This window comes from Thunnus albacares, chromosome 20 (assembly GCF_914725855.1).
Source record: "Thunnus albacares chromosome 20, fThuAlb1.1, whole genome shotgun sequence".
In the NCBI taxonomy this organism is placed as follows: domain Eukaryota; kingdom Metazoa; phylum Chordata; class Actinopteri; order Scombriformes; family Scombridae; genus Thunnus; species Thunnus albacares.
Window position 1 is genome coordinate 21,510,906 of NC_058125.1, and position 27,285 is coordinate 21,538,190.

Below are 27,285 nucleotides of genomic sequence, written 5' to 3' on the forward strand. Positions count from 1 at the left end.
AAGTTTAGGGGGAGGGGTGCTGTAGCAGCAGGGGATGAGGTGACGGAGGGGTGGGGAGGTGGGGAGGTGGGTTGGGAGGGGGTCTCCGGTGCTTTGTGGTTTGCTGGAATGCCTTCCTTTTCTTTCTCTCTCTCCCTCTTCCTTTCTCCGCCTGCGTGCACTTGCTCCCCTCTCCCTTTTTAACTCCTCCTCTCTTCCCCTTTTTTCCTCTTTCAACTCTGCGGTCAGCAGTTCATCAGTAGGTTAGGATCTACAGTAGATCTGAGGGGAGTAACATGCCACTAACTGTTTTCCTGCTAGGCCTGTAACGTATGTTTCAACTCTTTTTTTTTTTTTTTTAAGGCTTGAATGAAGTATTTAATTTGTTTTTGTTTGCTGTGATAATGTGGAGTTTAAATATTCCTGCTGCTGGAAATATTGTCTTTTATATGAATCTGTGGTCGGTAAAAACTACATTAACTTTAATTAAATATAAAGATGTTAAACTGCTTTTATTGCTATAAATGTCATCAGTTTATTATACTTATCTGATACTGAAAGTTACTGACAGCAGCACATTTGTTTTTTCTAAGCTTTACTGGTTACTGGTAACATTTTTTTGTCATTTAATGGCCAAAGTGAAAAGCTTCCAGTAACAGCAGGACTTTTGTTTGTTTGTGTGTGTGTGTATGTTTGTTGGACCAGTGCTGAACTGGAAAACAGCCTCCAGGCAGAGGCTGAATTGATCTGTCTGTCTAAGAGAGCTAGTCTGTTATGGTCTGCATGGACAACAAAAAAAAAAAACAAAAAACAAGAGATTCAGCCAGTCTCCTCCTGTTTAAGTGTTTCAGATGAAGCAGAGTGTGTGCCTTGCTCAAGGGAAACTAATTGAAGGGAAAGCAGAACTCATTCATTCACTGTGTGTTCCACCATTTCTGAGATTTGAACTGGCAAAGTTTTGATCACAAACCTGCTAAGAAGAAGAGAGAAACAAAGACTCGTAGAAAAGATGGAGAGACAACTTGTGCTTTCTCTCTCTGACTCTTATATTTGTGTGTTTTGAACCGCCAGGTGATGATGCAATGACGGGGGACACAGATAAATATCTGGCCCCCCAGGACCTGCGGGAGCTGGGCGACGACTCGCTCCCACAGGAGGGCTACATGGGCTTCAGTGTCGGTGCGCGGTCACAGAGGTAAGATACATCCCAGTCCGTTATGATTACTATGTCTATTTCTATATTTGTTCAGGTACTTGTTGCATTTTAATATCAACTGTTATCACATATGTTTTGATACATTATTTTAGCAGTAGTTCATCAAATCGCCCTGTGAGTAGTCCCTGAGTCACCGAGCTTCTAGAAAAACAGTTTCTTTTTTTTCATGACGGGGCCGTAAAAGGGATTCAGACACAGAAGTCAGACTCTTCAAGCGCAGATCGGGTGGTTGTAGGATTCCACACACAGTATAAATGGCGTTTTTGCTTTGCAGAAAAAGGAAATCGCTCATGGTACATTACAAAGAAAATTTGGCAACTGCTGCTCCGTTCCAAAAAGAGAGGGAAGTTTTTACCAAAGAAGCAAAGCACTCTGATAGACAGAAAGTGATGAGGTTTATGGGAATTGTTTTATTGCTGGCATGTGATGACATTCCCACCATAGTCTTCCTCGTTTACGCTATTTGCACAATTATTTTGATGGACACAAAGAAGTTAAGAACAGCTAAAAAGTCTTTCAAAACACGTCATCCAGCGATGACGACAGAGAGCCGAAGTCACGATGTCACGTCCAGGTAGCCTCCGTTCCACCAGCTCCCGTCACTCAGTGCAATCTCTCGTTTAGCGTTTCTTTCATCCGTCTTTCTGAAAACATGAAGCATGTTCCTGGAGTTTACTTTTCATATTCTAAGACCACTCGACATCCGCTACAGCAGCTGCTATCAGAAATCTAAACCTTTGTTGTTTTAACAAAGTTAAACAAAATTGTTGTTGCGCGCACAGAAAAAACTACAGCCCCCGTTTAAAAGAACTACAAGCGCAGCAGCTGCGGATACACGGTATGTTGCAGGCGGGTACGTAGGTTTTGTCCATATCCATGAAATCCCCAACACTCTCTTCTAAAGTCATTTTACTTTATAGTTGTAATCTGTGCCGTATGAAGACTTGTACAGCATTCGCTCCTCTTTGTCCTGCTGTTATTACAGACATGTTTGAAGTCACCGCGACCCCTCCACTCCCTCATGGACTCGTCATCTCTGTCGAGACATGACGTTTAGCCTGCAAATGTCAAGGACTTATGGGAAACAATGTTCATTAAAGGCTGCTATAAAACACAAATACTGAATAAAAAGTGACATTTTCAGAAAACTCACATCCTTATCTAAACATAAATGTGAACAACGAGCCACATGACATACTGTTGAGACAGGTGCTAGCATAGTTAGCAGCTCCTTCTCAGTTCTCAGGCACCATGCTTGATTTCAGGCATTAAACAGTTAATAGTAAATTCATATAATACTTAATTCAATACATCGTAGACATTTCCTCCTGGACAACTTCTCAGGCTCACATATCTTTTCTTGCTTTAATCCCTGAGTTACAAATGTCAATCTGATTTTAATCAGGTTTTCCTACTTCTGGAACAAAATCCAGAAGTTCCAGTTTAACTTCGGCTCTCTATAGGACGACGGGGTTACACTATAGACACATTAACTACTTCATAATAGCACAAGAAATCTTGTGAAAGGGCATGATGTAAAAACTCACAGAGTTGTCAGGGTGGAAAAGCTGCAAGTTTATGAGCCATTTGAGATGAAACTGTGAAATCAGGTTTGAATTAATTCTAATAATATCGAGAAACAAGTAAGATAGAAATGAAGCCTTATATTATTCTGACTCCTGACTAGTCGCGCACACACACAGACATGGATTGAACAGTTTTCCCCCTCACCAGTGCGAGGTCGTAGGTCACTCTCCGCGGCTGTTGAACTTTTTGCTCAGTATAATGAACGCACGAAAATATTGACACTTGTGTAACGCGCTGCACAGGGAGGGGTTATTGAATATCTGAGGAGTGACACACATGGACACTGAGCCACAGGAAATTAGAAACATGTTCGATTCCATGGCCTCGAGCGCTGCGTTAGATCAACAGATCAACACACACTGTTTGAGTGAGATGGGACGTGTGTGTGTGTGTGCGTGTGTGTGTTAGAATTGGTTTAACAAATTGCTGGTTCTCTGCAGGAATGGATTCAAATCATTTCCAGTTCAGTCAGTTTAGGAAGTGAATTATCTGCAAAATTTCAAAACTGAAAATCCATCTCCGTCTAAAGATTTGTACAAATGAACTGTCTATCAGAACAGAAAGTACTTACTGTGTGTCATTTCTTTTGTTGTTGTTTGTACTATTTTTCTCAGTGATAACGGCAGAATGTTTCTATTATATCAGTGTATTGGATATTTTTGTTATTACATCATCCTTGTGAACATCACAAAAAGCAAAACAACAGAGTTGCGACGTGGGATGAGCTGTTGAGTCCAGAAATATCTTTTATAACACTGTAAATTCCAATTTGAAAGGTTTCTTTTAATGATATCCTCAACATAGAAACACAGGAGTCTCCTGGATAATTTCACGATTGTAAACATTTATATGGCCGTTATCATTCTTACACATGATCCTAAGCTGCTGTTTCAAATGGCAAAGAAGCTGAATTCATCTAATATTGACCCAGAATCCAAAAGTGAACCGATTAAACCTCTGAATGTATTATGAGGTTTTGACAGAGTGTAATTTTGAGCTTGTTGTTTGCAGCACACGCAACAGAAAGTTCTGACCAAACTTCTCCTTGGGAGTCTTTCTCTCCTTAAAGCTGCACTAATTAATATTTTGTTGTTAATAACAGATAGAAAGACTATGCTTAATGTGAAAGGTATTGCTCGTACTGTCAAACCCACAGAAAATGATCACTCGACTCTGCATTTCCCCTCAGCGCTACTTTAGCATCTTTCAGCTAATTGTTTTGGTTTTATGGCCTGTAACTTTAGTGTTTTGGTTCACTCTCACTGCTCTCATCAACCTTGTTTCCAGCAAAAAAAAAAGCTCTGAGAAACACTTTAGTGCTGCCCAGAACTAAATGACAGATTGATAAAGTTTGCAACTAGCTGAACACAGTGGAGCATTTCGTTAGCTAAAAAGTTGTTTTTCTCACCAAACCAGAGCTGAAAGGAGGATGAATATTGGACCTAAATTCACCAGGAGGACTCAAACACAAGAGTCAAATATCTCCCTCAGGAGCTGATGTAGACCAAAAATAAGCCAAAAAGTAAAAGAATATTTGTCAAGTGGTCAGAAACATGACTCCAAATGATTGCTAATGTTGCTCCATATTCACTAGATGTTTAAATAGGCAACCGTTTGCTAACACGCTCACCACAACATCTTTTAAAGATGATGTCAATGTTGTGTTTGCAGCTTTTTCCACTGTGGCCTAAAAATGTTTTTTACATACACAGGCTTGTCCCTTTTAACCTTCTATCAAATAACCAGAAATTTTCAACTGTCAGTCACCTAACTTTGTCTATGCAGACAATGAACTGGACAAAATAACTCCTCTCACTTCGCAACTCTACAATAAATCGTTGAAATTGAAATGATTGAGTGTACAGGTGGGGACTGAGATGAAGTGACACTGATATTAGACCAAGAATTAGGAGTTTATAAGGTACTGTAGGTAGTTTCAGTCAGACAGCGAGCAGTAAGGATGCCAGGCGGGGCGACAGGCAGAATCTGACATCATTCTACCAACCTGCATCTGAGCTCAGGCTTTTCTCCTCTCTGCATCTCTCTGTCCACTCCTCTGTTTGTTTGTTCATGATCTTTTATTCTCTCCTCATGTCCGTTCTTAATGTTAGTCCCAAAGTCAGGTAAGGCTGAAGGCATGAAGAGGCCTCCCTAAACCAACCCATCCCACCCGAACTCACCCCTTTCCCCTCCCCCCCTTACACCCTCAGACCCCCAGTCGCCATCAATATCATGACTTTGTGGTCCGATGTAATACATATTTACTGTGTATGTTTGACTCATTTGACTACTAACTTAATGATTTTGAAAAGTTTTATGTTGTTCAACACTGTTGTATGTTAACATCAGGCACTGTGTGGTGTACTGTGGTTCACTTGTGTGTGGTCTTTATGTCTTCTTACTTTCAGTTGAAAACAGCTGTCCTTGGGTTCTTTGCTTATAGAGAATAGAGTTGTGTTTGCTTTTGTGTTTGATTTTGGTTTTTATTTGCGCCTGGGTCTTTGTGGGGTTTGTCACAAAGTGAAGCTTTGCATTATTTTGGTTTCTGTGTGGAGTGGTCCTTCATCAAGCTTCCAGGGACCTGAACTGATATATCTGTAGGCAATAAAGGATGCTATTGCTGCCTTTATCAGTTTAGTCTCGTATTGTTTACTACAAATAATGGATAGAGCAGAATGATCTAACTGAACTGTTAGATCACACATTCTCATGTTTTAAAAAGTACAGATTTAATAGTGAAAATACTTTATATTTAAATACATAATAAATTCATTTTGAAAAGAAACAAGAAGAAGTTAATTAGCTGGATGGGATTTTATGTTTTGCCAACAACAGTCAGAAAACACACAGTCACACAGTACACAGAGTAACAACATACACTTAGAGTTAATATATATATATACACATAGAGTTAAGAACATTATGGCTTTACAGGAAGTGTAAAAATGCATATATGTGCATGTGTTAGAGTATGAAGGGCTTCACTGCTTGATTATCATCTTAATGGCAGTTGGAATAAATGAGTAGTTTCCACTGTCATTTTCAGGGACTGCTGACTACTTTATTAAGTCAGTTTCAACTTTTTTTTCGCATATACTGGCAGTACAACACAAACCTGAATTTGTAAAATAATTGCTGTGTTACACATGTTAAAGGAGTCAGGATATCTTATTGCAAACATACACGCATAAACAAACAAATGCAGTAAAGATTGGAGCTAAAGTCAGATCGACTCTTGCCTTTTAAATATTATTTGTATTGTATCTTGGCCTTATATGGAAGCAGAGCCATAGTTGTGTTTTATTTTTAATCCTGTTATCTCAAGATCAATAAATGTTTGTAAATGTCCCCCCCTGAAGTTTGTTAGTTGTGGTCTCTTCCTGAAATGAGGAAGTCTGGTTATGGGCAATAATTATCTTGTCATTTTGAAAACACAAACTTTGTTTTCTTGAGATAATAACCCTGCTACCACAAGAAAATTACATCCCAAAATAAAGAGCTACTTAATTTACAATCTTGACATGATAGGATGAAAAAAAACTATATAATACAACTATGGCTACTCTTGGCTTCCATAGATTTTGTCATTTCAGCATTTAGAGATGTGTTGTTTTTTTTTTTGTCATGTTGTGCTACAGAGCAGTTCCTCTGAGCACAGGCTAATTGGTTGACATCGTTTAACTTGTTTAGAGAAAATAGCGCTGTTGTAATTGCGGTTGAGATGTTGCAGGCAAACATTCATCCCGTCATTGCTCAGGAATGCTTTTTATTTGCCCCATAAAAGTCTCTCTCAAAGCCTGAACACCCATCATCTGCGTACAGTCACTGACAAACGTATCAGGACAGTAAACTAAATCTGCAGATACAGTTTATTGTCAAAATATAAAATAAACTAATTTTCGACCAATGAGACATTGTCATCATGAAGACCAAAATAAGATCCCTGTCCTAGTACTGTGTCCGTCGTCCATCATACAGTAATCGAATTAACTTTCATAAGCTACTCTGCTTCACTCAGGCTTTTAGGGCATTTTGCGGCATGCTGAAGAGGCTAAAAAAAAAAAAGCTGTAGTTGTCAGAAAAGGTGTAGTCACTGTGGTGATTTTTGTGACAAATCTGTTTTCTCTTTTTAACTGCATTCCCCTCTGGATTTCTAGATTTTATCTTAAGATTTGTTTGGTTGCCAAGGATATATTATTCAATAACAATGCTGATCCTACTGGTTACTTAGCCTTTACACACAGATCTCTCTCTGTCTTTTGGGGTTTTTATCTTGGAAACACGTGATTTCCCTCCTCAAGAAGGTTCTTTCTTGCTTTGCGGTTGTTCTTGTCACTGGTGGCATACAGTACATTCAGGTTCCTGGAAGCTGCATGCATTTAATGTGTTTATGTTTGTTTTTTTTTTCTGTTCACTTTCATTCCCCCTTACCCCCACCAACTCCCAACTCCTCCTCCTCCTCCTCCTCCTCCTCCTCCTCCTCCCCCTCCCCCCATTCCTCCTCCCCCCTCCCGTCTCCATCATTGTGACTGTTGTCTTGGTAATCCGTGACTACTACGGCAACCACACCAAGCCTGCGTTCCTTCAGTTCTGATAGGTCCAACACGCTGAACCGGAGCTCGTTCACACGGGATAGCATGATGATAGAGGAGATGCTGGCAACCAATAAGGAGATGGTACGTATCGCACACTAACCTGACCTATAGGTGATTAAAGGTACATATGCTTTCTCTCTCTGTCTCTTTCTCAGTCTTTCTCTCTCAGTCAGTAATCCCCAGGTCATTAACTTCACGAGGGACACGGTTCTGTCTCCAAATTTGCCAAGCTGTCTTGGTGCCGTGCCAAGAGCCACGCTATCCGCCAATCCTCTTACACCTGAGTTGGTGCTGACATAAAGACGACCAATCCCCTTTACATTTTACTGAAAGAGGAGGAAATGAGATTAGTGATTAGTGCTGCTATCTAAGAGGAATTACTGTGATGGCCCACTTTCTTTAAGGATGCTGCAAAATGCCACTAAGCTAAAGTAGAAGTTCAGGTGAAACTTAGTGTAGAATATATCCCAGGAGCCAAAGAATATGTGGCTTTTTTTTTACCACCAAGTCTGCATCAATCAAAAACCTTGTGAATTATAGCAAGTGACATTGGTGCCTTGCTTAGGCAGTGGCTCATGTACCTCAGTTTCTTACCTCAGTTTCTTAAAATGTTGAATTAACACCAGACATGGATCTCTAAACTGCCTGGTTCGCCTTCCAAACAAGTATAGAAATGAGTCCAACATTAGCAGCTCAAGACATAATCAACTGTGCATGTAGACAGGGAAGTTATTGTTGGAAAATTTAATCACCAATGTTATATCTGAGTTTTACTGCTGACACCAAAACAATGATACCTCATTTTGGGGAATATAAAACATGTTTTTTTCCCTTCTAGCATCAATGTTAAATAAAGAATTATTCCTAAATAAGATATAGTCCAAGAAGCCCAGGAGTCTGAGCTTTCTCTGTAAATTTGATGCTTTTTGATACTTGATGCTACAAACATATTTCAATCAGGATTGAGGTTTGATTCAACCTTAATTGTAGATCAAGCTTGATCAAAAGAGCCTCTGAGGAATGAACATGATGAAAAAGTGAAACAAGCAGATTGCACATCACAATATTTTGAGCATCAGAGTAACAGAAGTATTTGATTAATAGACTAAATGTAACAGCTGGCAATTAACAGCTTGTCTCCTCTCATGCTGCTCCAGATGCTCTGTAAGGAAAAGTCTTTCATTGTAGAGCAACACAACAAGGTAGATGTTCGAGTCATCTTGCACTGTTTTCTGTCAGTGCATGTGAGAATATGTCATTTGTTTCTTATCATTTCTTATTCAGTTCTGTTGTGCCATCTGTTATGTTACCATGCACAGCTTATATCAGAGCATTTTATGTTTGATAATCAGTGGTCTTTAATCATAAGCTATGGTATAAAGAGGAACAAATTAAACCAATGGGCATACGCCTTTTCTCATATGTGTCTTTACTATGGCAGACCACACTATCACCACATCAGAACCGGTTATATTCCTTATTAATTGTGGGATTGATTAACTACAGCACTGCATTTACAGTGTGGAAAATGTGCTAACCCAAAATTGTATTAAAACCTATGTAAGAGTATTTAAAGTGACGTAACTTTCCGGCCAAACCTTGAAAGTTTTTAAGCGTCGCTTTCAGTTACTCTCACATGGTGGCCATTTAATCTTTTGGGGGCTGAAACTCTAAATTATTCTCATGCCTCCAAGCATTTTTTCTTGTTAAAGTATCAGAAATCATCTGTATTATTTAATGCAAGATCATGTGATCTTCTGACAAACAAAACACCAGACCTGCTGTCAAGTCAAATGTCGAGCTTTCTCTTTTCTTTGTTATCTGTTTTCTTAATGCTCGTTGTCTTTTGTATATTCTTAAGACAGTAATATTTCAGTTAAAAATTCATTGTTCTGTTTCTGTTTTGCTTGTTTTCACTGATCTACTGAATATCATCTAGATGTTTAAATGGTGTTGTGCTGAAATGTTACATCTGCAGATTAGCTTATGATATCTGTCATAGTCTCTCATGTATAGAAATCATTTTACTAGAGGTACAAGGAGTGATGCCCTCCTTCCCCCAGAGGAAATTTACTTAAATTTAGCTAGAAAGTAACTGGGTTGTCATCTTGTTATATCACAGCTCTCTGCTGACACGTAAAACATGACAAGCACATTGCTAAAGAGTCACATAACCTGTTTCAACCCCTATGAGAGCAGATTTACACATCCCTGTTTACCTTTTTACTTCAGTCTGCAGTAAACTATAACTTTTACTGATCAGTTTTCAGATGGTTGACTTGTTATTGGATGTTATGAGATAAAACTCCACCAGCACAGGCTTGTGTTTTCTTCATTTGTCAGTTTTTGTTATTAAAGTGCATGGCTTCATAGAGAAAAAAAAAAGCTTTTTGGTGTTCATCATGATCTTATTATTTTATTTTACACCCATTTAGATCACAAGCACAAAATATAATTTCTCTACTTTCGCCTCATGCGCATGCAGGATTCTCTGCGTGCTTTCTCACACACACTCATGCATTCCAGTGATTTTGCCTCCCCCCCCCACAGCATTTGGCGGTGGCTAAAGACTGTGACAACGACTCTCTGAGGAGATACAGCTGGACTGCAGACGCACTGGATAATGTCAACCTAGTCTCCTCGCCAATACACTCCGGGTAAGCATGTGCGAAAGTATGAATGGATAAAGAAGCGAGGGGAGAGGGAAATCAGGGACAACTCTGGGAAAGGACTGAGGGAAAGGTAGTAAACTTGCTAATGTGAACACAGTGTTCTGCAGAATAGTTGGGGAATTAATAGGTGGGAGGGAGAAAGGAGTAAAGGGGAGAAAAGCTATGTATTCTCTGTCTGTCTGTCTTACCGATTCCCTCTTTCTCATTTTCTCTCCTCTTCGAGAAAACGGCTCTTACCAGCAGCGGTTTCTCTTCACCACTCTCTCTGATTGTCTGTTCTTTTCAAACTATAAATAATCTGTCAGTAAAAATTGCACTTCCCTCATTTCCAGAAAGAAAGGAACCTGAAAATGTATTTCGAAACTTGTACAAGCTACTAGAAAAATCCCAAAAATCTGACCAATGTGTGCCTGATGCTCAAGGTCGGGTGACCTTTTTTTGCACAAGCAGTCCCAGCTGTGACTCACCTAACTTTGGAAACGAGGGAGCTGTAATATAAAGGACTTCTTGGTAATCGTCTTCTCAGTGGATATTCCAATGCTCTATTGTTGACCTGTCACTCCTGCGTTGCTTTGTCGTCCATCCTGCAGTTTTTCCTCTCCGCTCCCGCAGTACGACAGCAGGTGATTGACTGTGATTGATTGCCTTCTTTTTTTTTCACCCACCACCACCACCTTGTTTGTGTTACCTCCCCGTTTCCAGTGACATTACACCCTGTCTTCTCCGTTCACCCATAACAACTGTGTTTTTGCTCTCCCCACACATGAACTATGTTGTTACAGACTTGACATAAAGTGGTTTGAATTTTTTTGGCCTTGTGTTTATTTCTTTAGTTTGTTTGAAGGACATTGTTTGGAGTCTTAAACTGATCTGAATGAACTCATGTTGCAAGATCTGTCTGAATGTGACTCTGTAGAGATTGGAAGGATGCAGACTTGCGCTTTAGTTTGCAGCTGGATCTGAATGTTTTCACATTTCCCACCAGCGAGTTCTACTCTTTGACTGTAAACGGACAGATCAGCTAAAATAGTCACTGATTAATAGCCAGTTAAAAAAAAAGTCCTTGTGTCAGTTTTTTTGTGTTTTAAAGTCTGTGAGTGAATCTTTACTTTTGCTGTGGACTCGTCGAGTTATGGAAAATTACATTTATACTCTGACTTTTTGTTCAACAGCTACATACAAACTAACATGACGTCTCAGTCACCGAATTGCATGGTGTGGTTCTTCGTGTGTGTGTGTGTGTGTGCGTGTGTGCGTGTGTGTGTGAGGTATGGGATTTCCTTCTTCAAAAAGGTGCCCTGTGGAGTTTTCTTGTAAACAAACAAAAGTTATGTTTACATTGACTCACCAAAATGCATTGTGTGTGTCCATGAGGTCAAACAAAAGAGCTGAATGTATTTCCTTGCTCATAAAAAAAATTACAAAGCAGATTTTTAAAGTATTTTTAAATCCTGCTGTGTTCATCCAGTTTTACTAGCTTGCAGTCTTCTTCTTCTTCTTTGCTTCCACCTGTAGATCAGTGGAATAGTGTGACACCATTGGCATCCATGTGCACAAAACTCCACAGGGTACCTTTAAATTGAACTGAGTTACATGCAGAACTACACAACCTTCTAATACGGGTCAAAAACAGGTTACATTGGAGGCTCCCGTGTTGGCATCTCGGCTTTATTGTTCAAATTTAATCCACACAAAATGCAAAGACAAACCTCATTAATAGAGCATTTTTTCAATATAATTTTGTCGACTATTCATTTTCTGGAGTGAAAATGGATATTAAAAGTATGATAAACATCATCAAATTTTCATCAGTGTGTGGATTGAATACTGTTTGCTACCTGACGAAGGCGGCGTTTATTTTTTTAACACTTTTTAAAGCGCAGTCACAGCCAACACAGAAACCTCCTCACATTTCTTCCTTCTTCCTTTATCTCTCTTCTCTTATGCTCACACTTACTTTGTGTTTTGAAGACCACGGCATGGGATGGGACCTCACCTCTCTCCATCAATACTGCTGTTAAACCAACATGTATTTTTACCTCTTATTCCATTCCTTTTCTATATACTTCCCTCTATCTCTTTGTTTATCTCTTTTGCTCCATATATGCTTCTCTTTCTTTCACTTTATTCTCACTTTTTTTTATACTCTCTGCTTCACTGCCTCTCTGTCTTCTATCACTCTTTGTCTCTTGCTCCTCTCCTCCTTTTTTCTTCCCTTTTTTCGCTCTACATCAGGTTCCTGGTCAGCTTCATGGTCGACGCCAGGGGCGGCTCCATGAGAGGAAGTCGTCACAACGGCATGCGTATCATCATCCCGCCTAGAAAATGCACAGCACCCACCAGGATCACCTGTCGACTGGTCAAGAGGCACAAACTGGCGTCGCCTCCTCCGATGGTGGAAGGAGAAGGCCTGGCCAGCCGACTGGTCGAGGTCGGCCCGGCAGGAGCTCAGTTCCTCGGGTAAGACTCCATTTTTCTTTAAACCTCACTGATATTGTTATTGCTATTTGCTTAAATTAGCTTTTTTTGTGCACTTCCGTTCGGTGACTCAGCATCTCCTTCCCTCTGCTTCTTGCCATCCCCATTTCCAGCCATCTGCGTTTATATTTAGAGGTGTGAATGTGTGTATGTGCATGTTTAGGTGTAATACCTGCTGTTTAATTAGCAGTTTAAGTGTAATTGTTGCAGTTTGCTTACCCTCAAGCAATTTGCCCAGCTGTGTTTCCCTTTGGTAAAGTAAAGGCAACATCACTATTTGACGTAAACAAAGGAAAAGTAAATTTGTGCTCCTGTTTCAGTTTTATATACAATCCTAAATATGTCAGGAAGTGTGTCACAACCAACGGAGCTATTAACTTATTCCCAAGACTTTTCTCTCCGATTACAGTGTAAAAAAACAGCAAAACAAAACATACATGTCTGAATCTGACAAAGATTCTGGATTTGGTTACAGGTGGGAGGAGTATGTGGAAGATTGTGGAGTAGCTCAGCTAATTTGTTTATGGAGGACCATAAATACACAAATAGGATTACAAATTGGTGTGAAGCTGATCTTCTATATATTTACTGTCACAACAATCAGTGACCTACCAGATATTCACTTACTGTGTTTAAATAACATCCAGTTTGATGAACACACTTGGACCATGACGGGTGGTGTCAGTGAAGGGTACTTGAGCTTTTCTGGGGGTATGTTAGACAAAAAACAAAGGTTGGGAACCACTGATGTAGTCTATAAAATGCCGGAGGTCATGTCTTAAAATTGATTTTTTCCAACTAACAGCCCAAAAATCCAAAGATATTCAGTTTACAGTCATTAAAAAACAGATAAAAGCAGCAAATGTTCATATTTTATAAGCTGAAACAACAATGATAATTATTAATCAGTAATTAAAATAGTGGTTGATTAACTTTCTTTTGATTTATCTTTCCAGTACTATATTTTTTGTATTACTCCATAACATTACTGTATTACTATAAGATTATGGAAGATATAGGATGTACAGGCTCGTTTTTGGATTTCCCTCAAACTCAGATAATCTTATTATCTTCAGTTAATAACAAAATTCTTTGATATTAGAAACCAGCACCGTATGTGCTGTAGATACCTGCCAGCAACTCTGATGATGTGAGAGAGACGTTGCCATTACTGATATCACGAAGAATACTGGAAAAAACAAAGAGATAATCTTCTCATTAACGATACAAAACTGGAGCTCAGTGGCTTGTACTTTTACTGACTTTGCGAGTGTGTGTTTTGTGTATGTATGTGGCCGTGTGTGTATGTATGTGTGTGTGTTTGTGTGTTTCCTTATCTTTGTGGCCACAGTAAACTACATCTTCCCAGAAAGCTGCCAGCCCTTAATGAAGGCGAGAGCCTGGTTAGTCCAGTGCTACAGCTGGGACCCAGAGGAACTAGATTTGTTGGGTAGGAACCAAACATAGCATCCAACCCCACTGCTCGTCTCCTTCCTGTACCTCCCACCTCCCCCCAAGGAAACGACATGAGCGAGGCTGATTCATGCTGATGGATATGATTATTTTACCCATCTCCATTGACTTTAATTTGTTAGGATACAACATTACTATTATATGGTTGCCATGTAGTTTTGGGAAGAAATCAACGACATAGAGATCATTTTAAACATGCTTTTGAAGGGAGGATGGACTAACATTAAATCAGCAATATGCTCACTTGTATTTAAAGTTGGTGGGAATTTGTTTAACCTTTAATAATATTAAAGGAAGAGACAGAGAATATAGGTTTTACATGGGATTAAATTCTTCCTAAAACTACACAATGTATCTTTAAATCCACTGTGATTACTTTCCAGCCTCTTTCATTTAGAGATCATCGTATTTTTTTTTTTTTTATTTCAGAGGCTTTCAGTGGGCTTCTGACATCACTGAAAGTAAAAGGTTTTGATTGGCTGTTTCAGACTGGACTGCGCTTGTTGGGCATGAGCCTTTTCCTCCTCAAGCAAAGCATCATCCTGCTTCCCATGACTGCTGTTACTTTACTTCACCTTTAAGATCAGTTTGATGTCACCCCCACAGTGTGCACACAGTGTGTATGGATAATTCATTTCCAGAGCTGTTGTTAGGAAGAGTCTGGCTGGGTTGACGTGAAGATTTTTTTTTTTTTTCAACGTGTTTAGAACATGTTGCATAAAATCTGAATGAATGTGAAACTTCAGGAGCTACAGCTCAATATAGAAGGGTTGTTTGGTTTTGCTTATTGATTAGCAGGAAATCAATAATGATGGACATTCTGTGGTTTTGTCACTTTATCATGTGGAATTATTGGAGTGAAAAACAGCACCGGTAAACTTTGTTATAAATTTTAACAATTACTCTATAATAATATATAGTTATGACTAAATAATTAACAATCATTGTTAAGTTAGGAAAAGACATAAATTAAATGATTATTTAGTAAGCATTCAACACTTCATCAGGACTGAGTAGGTGTGGTTTGATTTAATTTAATTGTGAAAGTGACGTCTCCTTGGCAACATTAGCAAATGACCCAACAAATGTCATGAGATTCTGAGGCTGTGTCTGAAATCACTACCTTGTTCACTACTCCCTACATAATAGTCAATAGTTTACTCAATAGTGAGCAGCAAATTGAGATTTAAAAAACCTATTTATCTATAAATTAAACAAATTCAAATAAAGTGGCCCAGGGTAAATATAGTGCTCTATATAGTAAGTAGGGAGTCATTTTGGACACAGCCTGATTCTTATCCGTGTATTTCTTAAGTTTGATTGGCACATTAAAATACCTGACATCACCTTTTTCTAACAAAGCACCACCTGTTTTAAACCAGTGAGTAGAGAACAGACAAAAAAACCCCCTGAAATCTCTCTTGAAATAAACTCCCCAAAAGTTCATGTTGGTAGAAAATAGTGTTTCCCTGTAGGACTCCATCAGTCATTGTAATCATTTTGTGAGTCTCTTTTTTTAGAGGATTTCCCGAGGAGATGATCAATAAATATAGTTCCTCTGATACCGCAACAGTGGGGGATTCTGTTCTTTTTCTTTTTCTGAGTGAAACTGTCCACATTGTTGAGTCTTTTCATCCCTTGTGTTGCGATCATGCCTTTAAATAAGGGCTGTGCAGCTTTCTCCTCACGCTCCTCATTTCATTGCACCTGTCTCGTCAAGTCATATCACGATGTGACACTCTCTTCGAATGTCCCATCGAACTCTAACACGACCTCCACTGTCACTGTACAGCAACACTGTCATCAGCTGAGACACTGTTCATTCATACCTGTACAGTATGTGTCTGAGTCCAGTCTCTCCCAGTGTTTCCTTTCATTTAAGCAAACTCGGGGTAGTTTTGTTAATGTTTTAAATGATTTATAGGGTTAAAGAAGAGAACTAACAAATGAATGCCACCTTTACTTGTGTCAATCCCCTATACACAATATCCTGAAAGAGATGCCATTTCCTCCATTTGCATTTCAGATTTAATCTTTGCATTATTGCCCAAGTGGGACAATGCATTTTCACAATCAAAAACTTATTCAGGTCAACATTTAACTTTTTTTTTTTTTTATGCAGACAAGTGGAAATACCCATTCTAATAACCAATTTAAAAAAAAATTGGATCAAAATGAATAAAATATCATTAATTTAACCATATTTCCATGACATGTACTTTACCAGGCCTGTGATAGTGGAAATCCCCCATTTTGGCTCGATGCGGGGACAGGAGAGAGAACTGATCCTGTTGCGCAGCGAGAATGGAGAATCCTGGAAGGAGCATCTGTACGACTGTAAGACTGACGACCTCAATCAGCTCCTCAATGGGATGGATGAAGGTAAAGCACAAGTTAAGACTTTCGTTTTCATAGATTATTTGGTAGAATAAGCCCTTATGTGTAGGATTTAATTTAATAATAGCATCTTTTAAATGATTCGGGTGACGTACGTTTTTGTTTGTAGAAAAAATGAATAAATAAAAGGTTAAAACTGATGCAATCTATGACAATTCACAGTGTCCCAGGGTTACCAAGATACATGTATTTTCCTTCCCTGTAGAACTAGACAGTCCCGACGAGCTGGAGAGGAAGAGAATCTGCCGCATCATCACCAAGGACTTCCCACAGTACTTCGCTGTCGTGTCTCGGATCCGGCAGGAGACCAATCAGATGGGACCCGAGGGCGGGACTCTGTGCAGCCGGAGCGTCCCATTGGTTCAGGCGTCCTTCCCTGAGGGGGCATTAACCAAGAAGATCAAGGTTGGACTGCAGGTGAGATATAGATGTTGTTTCCTGTTAATCTTTCTCACTCAGGAAGAACGGTGAGCACGGCAGAAGCTAACAGGATGCTATAAACAATAAACAATACACACAAATGTACATGTAGGTACACAAACACCACTCACTCATCATCGTCTCCTCCCTCCCAGGCCCAGCCTGTACCTGACGAGACCGTGAAGAAAATTCTTGGTAACCGAGCAACCTTCAGTCCCATCGTTACCGTGGAGCCCAGAAGAAGGAAGTTCCACAAGCCCATTACCATGACAATCCCAGTCCCACCCCTCTCAGGGGAGGGTCTTACCAACGGCTATAAAGGAGACTCTACTCCCTGCCTGCGTCTTCTCTGTAGCATTACAGGTATGTGTGTGTTTGTACTTTGTGACGACATGTTTGTGTTTCAGACCTTGAGAGTGAGGACATATATGGAAAGTGAGACTGGTGCTCACTTCTTCAACGGGCTCTTAGACTTGGTTTAAGGGTTAAGCTTGGTTTATATTAGAGTTAGTGTTGGGCTAGTCATGTAGTTACAGTATCCGACATCATTGCTGATGTGCATGGCAAATAAACATTGTTAAATCTGCTCAGATATCATAGAAAAAAAGACGCTCCAAGACTTGCCTGAGAATCATCACATTTGTTTGTTTTCCTCAGTATCAAAGTAATCCAGTGATATATATCTGTACATCCATTGATAGATTGCAAACAGGAACAGATAATAGCTAATTTGGCGTATTTTCAGTGGTGCCAGTTTGCCAAATTGTAAACAAACAGAGCTCAAGTTGTAGCCCTCAGCTAACAAACTTAATTCTTGGCAATGTTATATTTCCTGTTTATATGCTGAAAGGCATGATGGGAACTGAGCATGATTATTCCGCAAATCAAAGTCAAAGAATAATAATTGATATAATTCTGTTGCACATACTGTGTTGAAAACCACTGGAGATGAAGACAAAAAACTAAATTATCACAATTTTAAATTGGTCCAGGGGGTGACTGAAGTAGGAGGGGTGCAGTTGTCTCTGTTGTATCTCTCTCTTTTGTTTCCTTTCATCTTTCCACTATCACTATCTAATAAAGGCCTTAAATTACCCCCCAAAAAACAGAACATCTGATGACATCTGTCTGTTTTTTATTGTATTTTATTAAATGTAGGAAAATTAATCACACAAAAAGAATCTTCAGGTTGTTTGATGTTACCTGTATGACTGTCAATTAGGTGGTACGTCCCCAGCACAGTGGGAAGACATCACAGGCACAACACCTCTCACCTTCGTCAATGACTGTGTCTCCTTCACCACCAACGTTTCTGCCAGGTGAGAAACACAACATGTGCATGTATCACCACGCTAATTCTGAGCAGCTTACTATCATTATCTGAATTGTTGTGCTTATCGCTGTGTCTCAAATGTTCATCGTATTTGTTGTCCCTTGTGCAGGTTCTGGTTGGCAGACTGCCACCAGATCCCAGAGACAGTGGGCTTGGCCACGCAGCTGTACAGGGAGCTGATCTGTGTGCCCTACATGGCCAAGTTTGTGGTGTTTGCCAAGATGAATGACCCGGTGGAGTCCAGACTGAGGTGCTTCTGTATGACCGACGACAAGGTGGACAAGACCCTGGAGCAGCAGGAAAACTTTGAGGAGGTGGCCAGGAGCAAAGACATAGAGGTGCATATTTATGTTTGGTTTATTATCTTTTCTATTCCTGTCAGAATCTGTGGTTTAGGGATTTCAAAAAATATTCCAACACAGATTTGTAGTCAAGCTCCATATCAGGACATTTATAGGTTTTTACAGCAGTACTTTATTTTTGACACACTAAAAATGTTCTCTTGGCATTATACACAACAAATTTTATTTTAGTGATTACCAGCATGTGATATTGAGCAAATGCTATTATAATAAAGCTATATTATGCAGCTACTTGTGAAAAGTATACTGTATGTGTACAAAGTTCTTGTCCATAGATTATAATTAAATTGATTCTAATTTGACTGTCAGATAAACACTGAATGTGAATCAATCTGTAGTCAAATGTATTTACAGTGGGTGATTTAGTTTGTGCAGTTCAGTTTATTAATATTTAATACATTTATTATAAAGCGTTAAACTGATCTAGGTTATCTAAGTGCTTCAAAATGATTCCAGCAATACAGTAACCTTATGTAAATCACCAATATAACTAGGGCAACTAGGGCTGGGAAATACATCGATATTATATCGATATTGTGATATGGGACTAGATATCATCTTAGATGTTGGATATCATAATATCATGTTATGGCATAAGTGTTGTCTTTTCCTGGTTTTAAGGTCTGCATTACAGTAAAGTGATGTAATTTTCTGAAACATACCAGACTAGTTCTATTATTTTCCTTTACCCACTTAGTCATTATATCCACATTACTGATGATTATTTATCAAAAATCTCATTGTGTAAATATTTTGTGAAGGCACTAGTCATCCCTACAATGTCGTCGCGATATTGATATTGAGGTATTTGGTCAAAAATATTGTGATATTTGATTTTGTCCATATAGCCCAGCCCTACTTGCAACTATCATATAAAGAAAAATGCTCAGAAAAGAAACTGGAAATTAAGACAGAGATAAACATTTGTAAATGTATGCTCATGTCAGTTTGCAGTGCTGAGTGCTGTTGAGAGTTACACTCTGTATTATGGATGTGGTCTACTTCTAGACCTTATCATGAATACTTAAAAAAAATTGCAATTCTGTTACAAGATTGATGGATTTTGTCGCTGCATCTGACTGTTGTTCTTACTTGACTGATGCGCTCTCTCAGGTTCTGGAGGGAAGGCCCATTTATGTGGATTGCTATGGAAACTTGGCTCCTCTGACCAAAGCTGGTCAGCAGTTAGTTCTTAACTTCTACGCCTTCAAGGAGAACCGGTTGCCCTTCTGTGTCAAGGTACCCTTAACATACTCTCTATCATCACCATCACCTACAGCACTACATCTCCTTCTCAGGCTGCAATGTGGATTTTATAACCGGGTACAATAGGGACAAGAAAAAATGCTGTACAAAAGCAGCAGCCAGTATCATTTTGTGTGCTATAGCCAGGATTGTGTTAGTTCTGTCCTGTTTTACACTTTATTCTCTTCACTAGCTTTCAGTACAATGAACTCTGTCCACAGGGTTAATTGTATTGAAGGGTATAACCTAGTTCCCTTTGCCTCTGCTAAATGACCTCATGTCATCGATCGACCCATTAACTTCACAAACTCTATAATCAATGCTCTTGCATTGTGTGGTGCTCTGTTATTGTGAAAACTGTTCTTGCTGTGTGTGAACTAGATCAGGCACCACTTTATCACAACACAGCTGATTTGGACTACAGTAGCAGGGCACTGCGTGTCTAACATTACGTCCAAATATGGCTGTTCGATTAGTCATTATTCAACAAATGCTCCATTAGAAAAACACGTCAATAGATAGTACAGTATGTGAGAACAAAATCATAGAAGTGTAGTTGTTAGGGAAAGTTGGTGTTGAATTGGGATCAAGTGGTCAAATCTTTTTGTATTTTTTCTTACAAAATGTCTCAAAGCGATTAATCGATTACCGAAATAGTTGGCGATTAATTTTCTGTGAATCGACTAATCAACTAATTGTTGCAGCTCTACTTTCATCTATTCTGCGGTATCTAATCTGCTGTCTAGTGCTGAAATATATGACTGTATTAAATGAAAACATTGCAAAAATGTCCATAAACAATTAACATGAATTATGCACATTAGCAGATACAAGTGTACTGTGTTGAAATACATGTTCATACTGAAGTACATCAACAGTGTCTGCCACCTTATAAAGGCATGAGGTACATAAAGAAGCAATGTTCTCTCTCCAGGTGAGAGACCCCAGCCAGGAGCCTTGCGGTCGTCTTACTTTCCTTAAAGAGTGTAAGACCACAAAGGGCCTTCCACAAACCGCCGTGTGCAACCTGAACATCACACTTCCTGCAGTGAAAAAGGTAACGAAGCGTGAACTCAGCGTTCTCTGTTGTCACCTCCATAACCATATTCATGGTTAGGGTAGTTTCGGCCCCAATAACACTGATAGAGAAAGACAGAGAAAGACTTTGGCCAAACTGCCGCCACTGTGTCTTTTATCTGTTTAAGGCTTCTCTCTATGTATATTGGTTATCTATGCAGTGGTTTCTTGTCATTGGCTGTTTCATTTTGTTCCTACCTACCTTTTGATTTGGATGACATGCTTTTGGCTGAGGGCTTTTGTGCAAAAGGCTTTTTTTGATGATCAGGCTGGCTTTATGTGACTTGAGTTGATTTGCTGTTTTTGCTGCTGAGTGTTGGCGCTTTTTACTTTCTTTCTTTTTTTTTTGCTGTTTGTTTGGTCTGTGTTTTTTTTTTTGTGTCTTTGCCGAGTCTGCTAAAGTGGCTTCTCTTCTAAGTTGGAGCTTCTGTCAATCACTCCTTTTTCACACCCTGATGTTTCTTTTCCCCCTGCTTTCCATTATGTTACTCCCCCTGTTTCTGCAATGCATCTTGGGAACCAGGAAATGGAATCAGATGCCGAGGATGAGGTAAACCACACCCTCCCCACCATGTGCTATCATCTGCGCTAGATCTATAGTGGCCCAGCTCTGCTCTTCATAGCCTTATTCTTTCCGCTTCTACAAAGGAAATTTGAGCTTTCCTTGTTCAAAGCAACCTTTTTAGCTGCTCAATTTTGCATGATATATTGTAGATATGAAAAACTACTTGTTTTATGTCCAATCCTTATCCCTTGCGTTGTGATACAAGTGGCTTTGAACTTAAGATACTTATATTGTCCATAAGTCAAGATTTAACCTTTATTAACGTTACTTCAAAATCAATTATTTGCACCTTTAAGTACTTAGAGTCTATAGTTTGTAGCCTTATCTTGACTAACTTAAGCTAATTTGACTAACTTGGCATAGTAAAAATTATTGTAAGTAATACTATCAGTGCTTACAAAATAGAGAATGTGCAGTAAGTGCAGTGAAAACTCTTAGATGAGAATTTGCTGCTGTGTTATGTAACTGCTAAACATTGGCTTTGTTATTTATGTAATACCAACTAATATGCAGACTACTGTGTTTGCTTTAATTAGACACTGTAAGGTCCAATTGTTGCTCATTTGGCAGCACTATACAATTTAGGGTGACCTAGAACTGATAGGTTTTTGTGTTGTTTGCTATTGTTGCAGACTGAAAAGCCAGAACGACGTCATACCTTTGCATCTCTAGCCTTACGTAAGCGCTACAGCTATCTGGCCGAGCCTGCACTGAGTGAGTTTGACATTTTCACTAACAAACCCTTTGATGACTATAATAATGCCAATTACCGTGGATAAGTTAGTTTATTAACAATTTTAATTAACCTGTAAAATGCGTGATAAGTATAAGTAAGTAGATAGATGTGACTTACCATACTTAATGTAATAAATGCATATTTCTCACCTTACATGACATGCACTGTCCACATGCTTGTTTACAACATGGTACATATTTTTGCATGGGTCAATGAGTGGTTTTTAAGTTTATGTGCTGTGCTTGCCCACATTGTGAGTTGTACTTCTGGGTTTGTTTGGTTGATTATCACTGCTGAGTTTCAGTCCAAATGCAGCAACACTGAAATCTTTCTTTGACTTACCAACACAATGTTATAAGGCATTTGGGAGGGAGGTCAAAGAAAAATTGTATTTCCTTCTCATTTGTCCCCTCTGAGTTTAAAGCTCTTTTGGCTTTGTGATGATGTAGCAGCTTTTCGTGGGACAAACATGCATGTTAGGAGGTTTTGAGTATGGCTTTCTTTCAGGTGTTTTCTTTTTTTTTCCCCCAGTTTTTCACAATGCTTGTCACCAATTCTTATCAATCTTGCATGACAAAATGGGCCAAAACTTTAGTCTTGGAGAACACATTTTGTCATATTTGTTATATAATAAAAGGAAAATGGAAACTTTTGCAACCCTTGGCTCTAGTGTATCATAGTATCTAAATTATCTTTGGGAAATCTGTCATTATATAATTTTTGGACCAAACAGATAAAAGGCACTTCAAAAAGCGGATTGAAATTAGAGCAAGAATCCATACGCCGATTAGAACATCTGAAGTCCAAAGAGAGAAGTTGTTTTTGTGTTAATCCTGGTGCATTCGTCTTGCCATTTTTCTGTTGTCAGTTGTGAGTCTACGCCAGTGTCTTTGGAATTTTACTTTGCTGCTGTATGTGCTTTGTTCAGTTTATTCATTATGTTGTTGTTGCTGTTGTTATCGTTTGAGTCATCTACCAATCCTGAATCACTCAGGAGCACAACTGTGTCTGTTTATAACTCCATCTTCAATCAGTACTCAAATATCTTATCTCAGCGCTTCATAAAACTACTGTTTTTCCTTCCTTAATACCAGGACTGCGTCACTGACCAACTTTCCCTCCTCTGATCTCTTTCACATTTTTTCTCTTCCTTCCCCAACATAATTTTTTGTTGCCTTTACTATTCCACATTCTTTTGATTATTTTTTTCCATTCCTTCTTCATCATTATTTCTACAAATTCATCTGAAGAAACAGCAGTCGAGCGAAGCACAACAGCAAGAACACTGCCTGCTGGTTACTCTCACAAACCTGTCTTTCCAACCAGACCTTACCCACCATGGTCGACTGCTCCTATTACCGTCCCTGGCCAAACAAGGCCCATCGGAGTGGGGGGTTCCCTCACCTCTACCGATTCACCGGCCGGCTCACCAGCTGCTTCTCCATTGAAATCTACCTGGCCCTTCTCCCCATCACCTGCATGTCCTGCACCTACCAAAGTCACCCTGGGAACTCCACCACCACCACCTACCCAGTCATCCCCAGTTAAATCAGTTAGTGAGATAATGTCCGCATCCCCCATCAGGTCTTACAGGACTATGCCTTCACCCATTAAAACAGTTGTCCAGCAGGGTCAGTATCCTGTCCAGGCGTCTGCCAGTCTTGTGTCCTCTGGAAGCCCATGTAAATCTGCCACAGATCCAGCATCTATCAAAAGCCTTGCCTCAGCATACACATCAAGGACTTCCCCACTTCACTCAATACCAAATGGTTATATACCAGAGAAGTCATCAGTTCCTGTTACTGCTCCAGAATCACCAAAGACACCATACAACATGTACAGTTCTAATCTGCCTTTTAAAACTACATATGGGTCCACAGTTGCAACAGATGCAGAGGGACCTTACCCTTCGTCTGGTAAAACCATCTCCAGCCTGTCTTCTTTGAAAACCTCTGTAGATTCAACACTCTCATCCCGAGGAGGGCGGTCATCCCTCCCGTCTCTGTCCTCAACTGGGCAGACAACCATTCCTTCCTCAGAATTGTCCATGATGAATGGATCTGTCTCACCTGTTAAATATCCATCCCCCTCCTCCACGCCATCTTCCCCTTCTTCTCGCCTTCTCTCGGAGAGAAGCAGCAGCCTTCAGGAGAGGATCCAAGCCACCACCCAGGCAGCAACATCTGGTGTCAGTGCAGCCATAAATGAAGCCATAGACTCATATTCTGTGTCAGGCTATGGCACTCTTAAATCCTCCTCACGTAGAACTGCGCCAGCGAGCTCTGCTTATGGTTCTCTGAGATCTGTAGGTGCCTCCCCCAGCTTGGCTGTTTCATCTAGTACAGTGACTGCACCTGTGTATTCATTGGCCAACGTCATCCCAGAGACCCCTGTCAAACCTGGGCCAGGATCTCTCAAAATGGCACTGCCCGATTCCCCTCGTGCCTCATCTTTGTCTCCTTCCTCTTTGTCTTCCTGTGTTACCACATCAAAAATTAATTCCCAATTGAAATCTCCTCCGTTTATCACACCACCCATTGTCCATCCAACTGCAACTTCCAACCAGGAGATACTAAAAGATGTAGCGGACATGAAAGAGGATTTAATCAGAATGACAGCTATCCTACAGACAGACACACCGACAGCAGCTAAAACTGTCCAAACATCACGTATAGGTACACCTAAAGAGACCAAGTTGGAGGATGAGGAGCCATTTACTCTAGTGGAGAAAGTGAAAGAGGATTTAGTGAAAGTCAGTGAGATATTACAGAAAGATATCATGAGTGAAGGTAAGGCCATCTCAGCTAAAGAGAGAGCCTCAGAGGATGAATGGGAGGAATTTTCTCAAGATGAGATTGAGGAGGCACAAAGAAGTGCCCTCTCAGACTATTACCCTCCTTTAGATGAAAACACACTGCTGCTCAAGCACCAGTCCATGTCAAGCAAAGACTTAGAGTTGGCTAAAGTAGTGGATTTTTTAACAAATGACATTGGTGCTAGCTCTCTCTCAAAAATGGCAGAGTTGAAATGTAGGTATGAGGAGGATGCAAAAAAGGAAGGTGAAGAGAAACAGAAACGTGTTCTCAAGCCATCTATGTCAATACAGGAGCACAAACTCAAAATGCCTCCACCAGTCTCAGGCATGCTCAGGTCTCCCTCAGAGAAGGACCTAAGCAAACTTGCTGAATCATATCAGGGGACGGACACTATTTTGGAATCACCCGAGGACCTGTCTCATGAGCAGGATAAGAGTCCCCTGTCAGACAGCGGCTTTGAGACCAGGAGCGAAAAGACACCCTCTGCTCCTCAGAGTGCAGAGAGTACAGGACCTAAACCTTTATTCACAGATTCACCCATCCCTCCCTGCGTAACTGAAACCAGGACTGAGGTGGTCCACATTAGGAGCTATGAGCAGCCTGATGATCCTTGTGAGCCTGTCCTCATGGAGGAAACTGCATCTGCTCTTCCCTCTATAGAGTCAGATGCTGCTTCATCAAGCTCCATCCAAGCATTACAGAAAATGCCAGAAGAGGACATGATGAACAAAAGCATGTGTCTTAAAGAGGAAACTCATATTACTACTACCACAAGAATGGTCTATCACAAGCCCCAACTGACTGATGGTGCAGAGATGATAGAGGAAGCTATGTCAGTTAGAGATATCATGAAAGCTTTCCAGTCAGGTAGAGACCCATCTAAAGATCTAGCAGGCCTTTTTGAACACAAAGCTAACCAGGATTCTGTCAAAGGTGATGAACTGACTCCTAGATTTCTTGACAGAGACATTAAATCCAAGCCCAAAGTTGAAAGAATAATCGAGGTTCATATTGAAAAGGGCCACAGCACAGTAGAGCCGACTGAGGTTATTATCAGGGAAACCAAGAAACACCCTGAGCTTTATCTCTACAAAGGGGACCGTGGAATTAAGGAATTTACTGATTATGATGAGGTCCAACAGGAAGAAGAGGAGCTTACTGCCGAAGAATCCTTGCCCTCCTTCCTGGAAACTTCTCGTGTAAATACCCCAGTGTCACAGGAGGAGGACAGTCGCCCAAGCTCTGCCCAGCTGATGGCAGATGATTCATATAAAGCCCTGAAATTATTGAGTCAGCACTCCATAGAATATTGTGATGATGAGCTGTCAGAGATCAGAGGCGAGTCATATAGGTTTGCTGAGAAAATGCTCCTCTCAGAGAAACTTGATGTGTCATCGATGTCTCACTCTGACACAGAGGATTCAGCAATGGTGACTGACAAAAACCGCCACCTAATTTCTGAGGAGAGTGGTAGCCGTAGTACTGAGAGCATGAGTCAGCAGCATGGCAGCCCCAAAAGAGAGTTTGTTTCTAAGTCATCAAAAGATGGGTCCCCTAAATCAGGTAAATTCTTGCACAGGGATGATCCATCGCAGTTTGATAAGGTGACAGTGCTTCATTATTCCACAGAACCGGGCAGCCCCAAACATGCTGTTTGGATGCGATTTACAGAGGATAAACATGACAGGAGCAGGGATAAGCTTCTTTATGAGGATAGGGTGGACCAAACTGTAAAGGAAGCTGAAGAAAAACTCAGTGAGGTATCACAGTTCTTCCGTGACAAAACAGAGAAGCTCAATGATGAGCTGCAGTCCCCTGAGAAAAAGCCTGTCAGACGAGAGCCAAAGGAGCCCAGGTCCTGGCCTAGCTCAGCCTGTAGTAGCCCTGAGAAAACACAACAGAAACCTAAGGCAGGAGAAGAGGGGTTCAGTAAAAGCAAACTCAGGGAGCCTTCTGTTGGTAAAATATTTGGCAGCACCACAACAACTGAAAAGAAAAGCTCTAGCTTACCAAGCAGTCCCCAGAAAAGCATGCTGTCCCATGTCAGTGAGGATAAGACCAGTGTGTCTGAGCCCCCTTCTCCCGCTCATGTAAAATCAACATCCAAAGTCAGTGCCGTGAGGATGAAGTTTGAATCGGAGGCTCAGAAACAAAGTCAGTCTAGTCCAACCAAAATCCCCCCTCCAGTGCAGCCAAAACCTTCAATAAAGAAATTACAGGAGAGCAAGCTTCCTGTTTATCAGTTATTTGCAGGAGGAAAAGTGTCAAAAGTATCTGAAACATCAGAGGAAGAAAGCCCTAAAAAGGATGTTGAGAAGGACAAAAGTGCTGCCA

The 27,285-nt window shown here is 40.2% G+C and overlaps 1 protein-coding gene across 33 annotated transcripts in view; it reads left to right on the forward strand.

Moving 5' to 3' along the window:
- LOC122970970 (ankyrin-3-like) overlaps positions 1-27,285 on the forward strand; it is a 162,698-nt gene that overhangs the window by 115,242 nt on the left and 20,171 nt on the right. For 12 of the 33 annotated variants that reach the window (XM_044337358.1, XM_044337383.1, XM_044337350.1 and 9 more), the window contains 15 exons: positions 1,051-1,174; positions 4,894-4,905; positions 7,356-7,458; positions 9,928-10,034; positions 10,640-10,672; positions 12,285-12,509; positions 16,228-16,382; positions 16,603-16,814; positions 16,973-17,180; positions 18,040-18,136; positions 18,260-18,488; positions 19,626-19,751; positions 20,692-20,814; positions 21,358-21,384; positions 22,032-22,113. In XM_044337358.1, coding sequence (XP_044193293.1) covers positions 1,051-1,174; positions 4,894-4,905; positions 7,356-7,458; positions 9,928-10,034; positions 10,640-10,672; positions 12,285-12,509; positions 16,228-16,382; positions 16,603-16,814; positions 16,973-17,180; positions 18,040-18,136; positions 18,260-18,488; positions 19,626-19,751; positions 20,692-20,814; positions 21,358-21,384; positions 22,032-22,113 — 1,863 coding nt within the window. The remainder of the gene's footprint in view (positions 1-1,050; positions 1,175-4,893; positions 4,906-7,355; positions 7,459-9,927; positions 10,035-10,639; positions 10,673-12,284; positions 12,510-16,227; positions 16,383-16,602; positions 16,815-16,972; positions 17,181-18,039; positions 18,137-18,259; positions 18,489-19,625; positions 19,752-20,691; positions 20,815-21,357; positions 21,385-22,031; positions 22,114-27,285) is intronic. The other 21 variants (XM_044337361.1, XM_044337376.1, XM_044337366.1 and 18 more) reach the window with 10 other exon arrangements.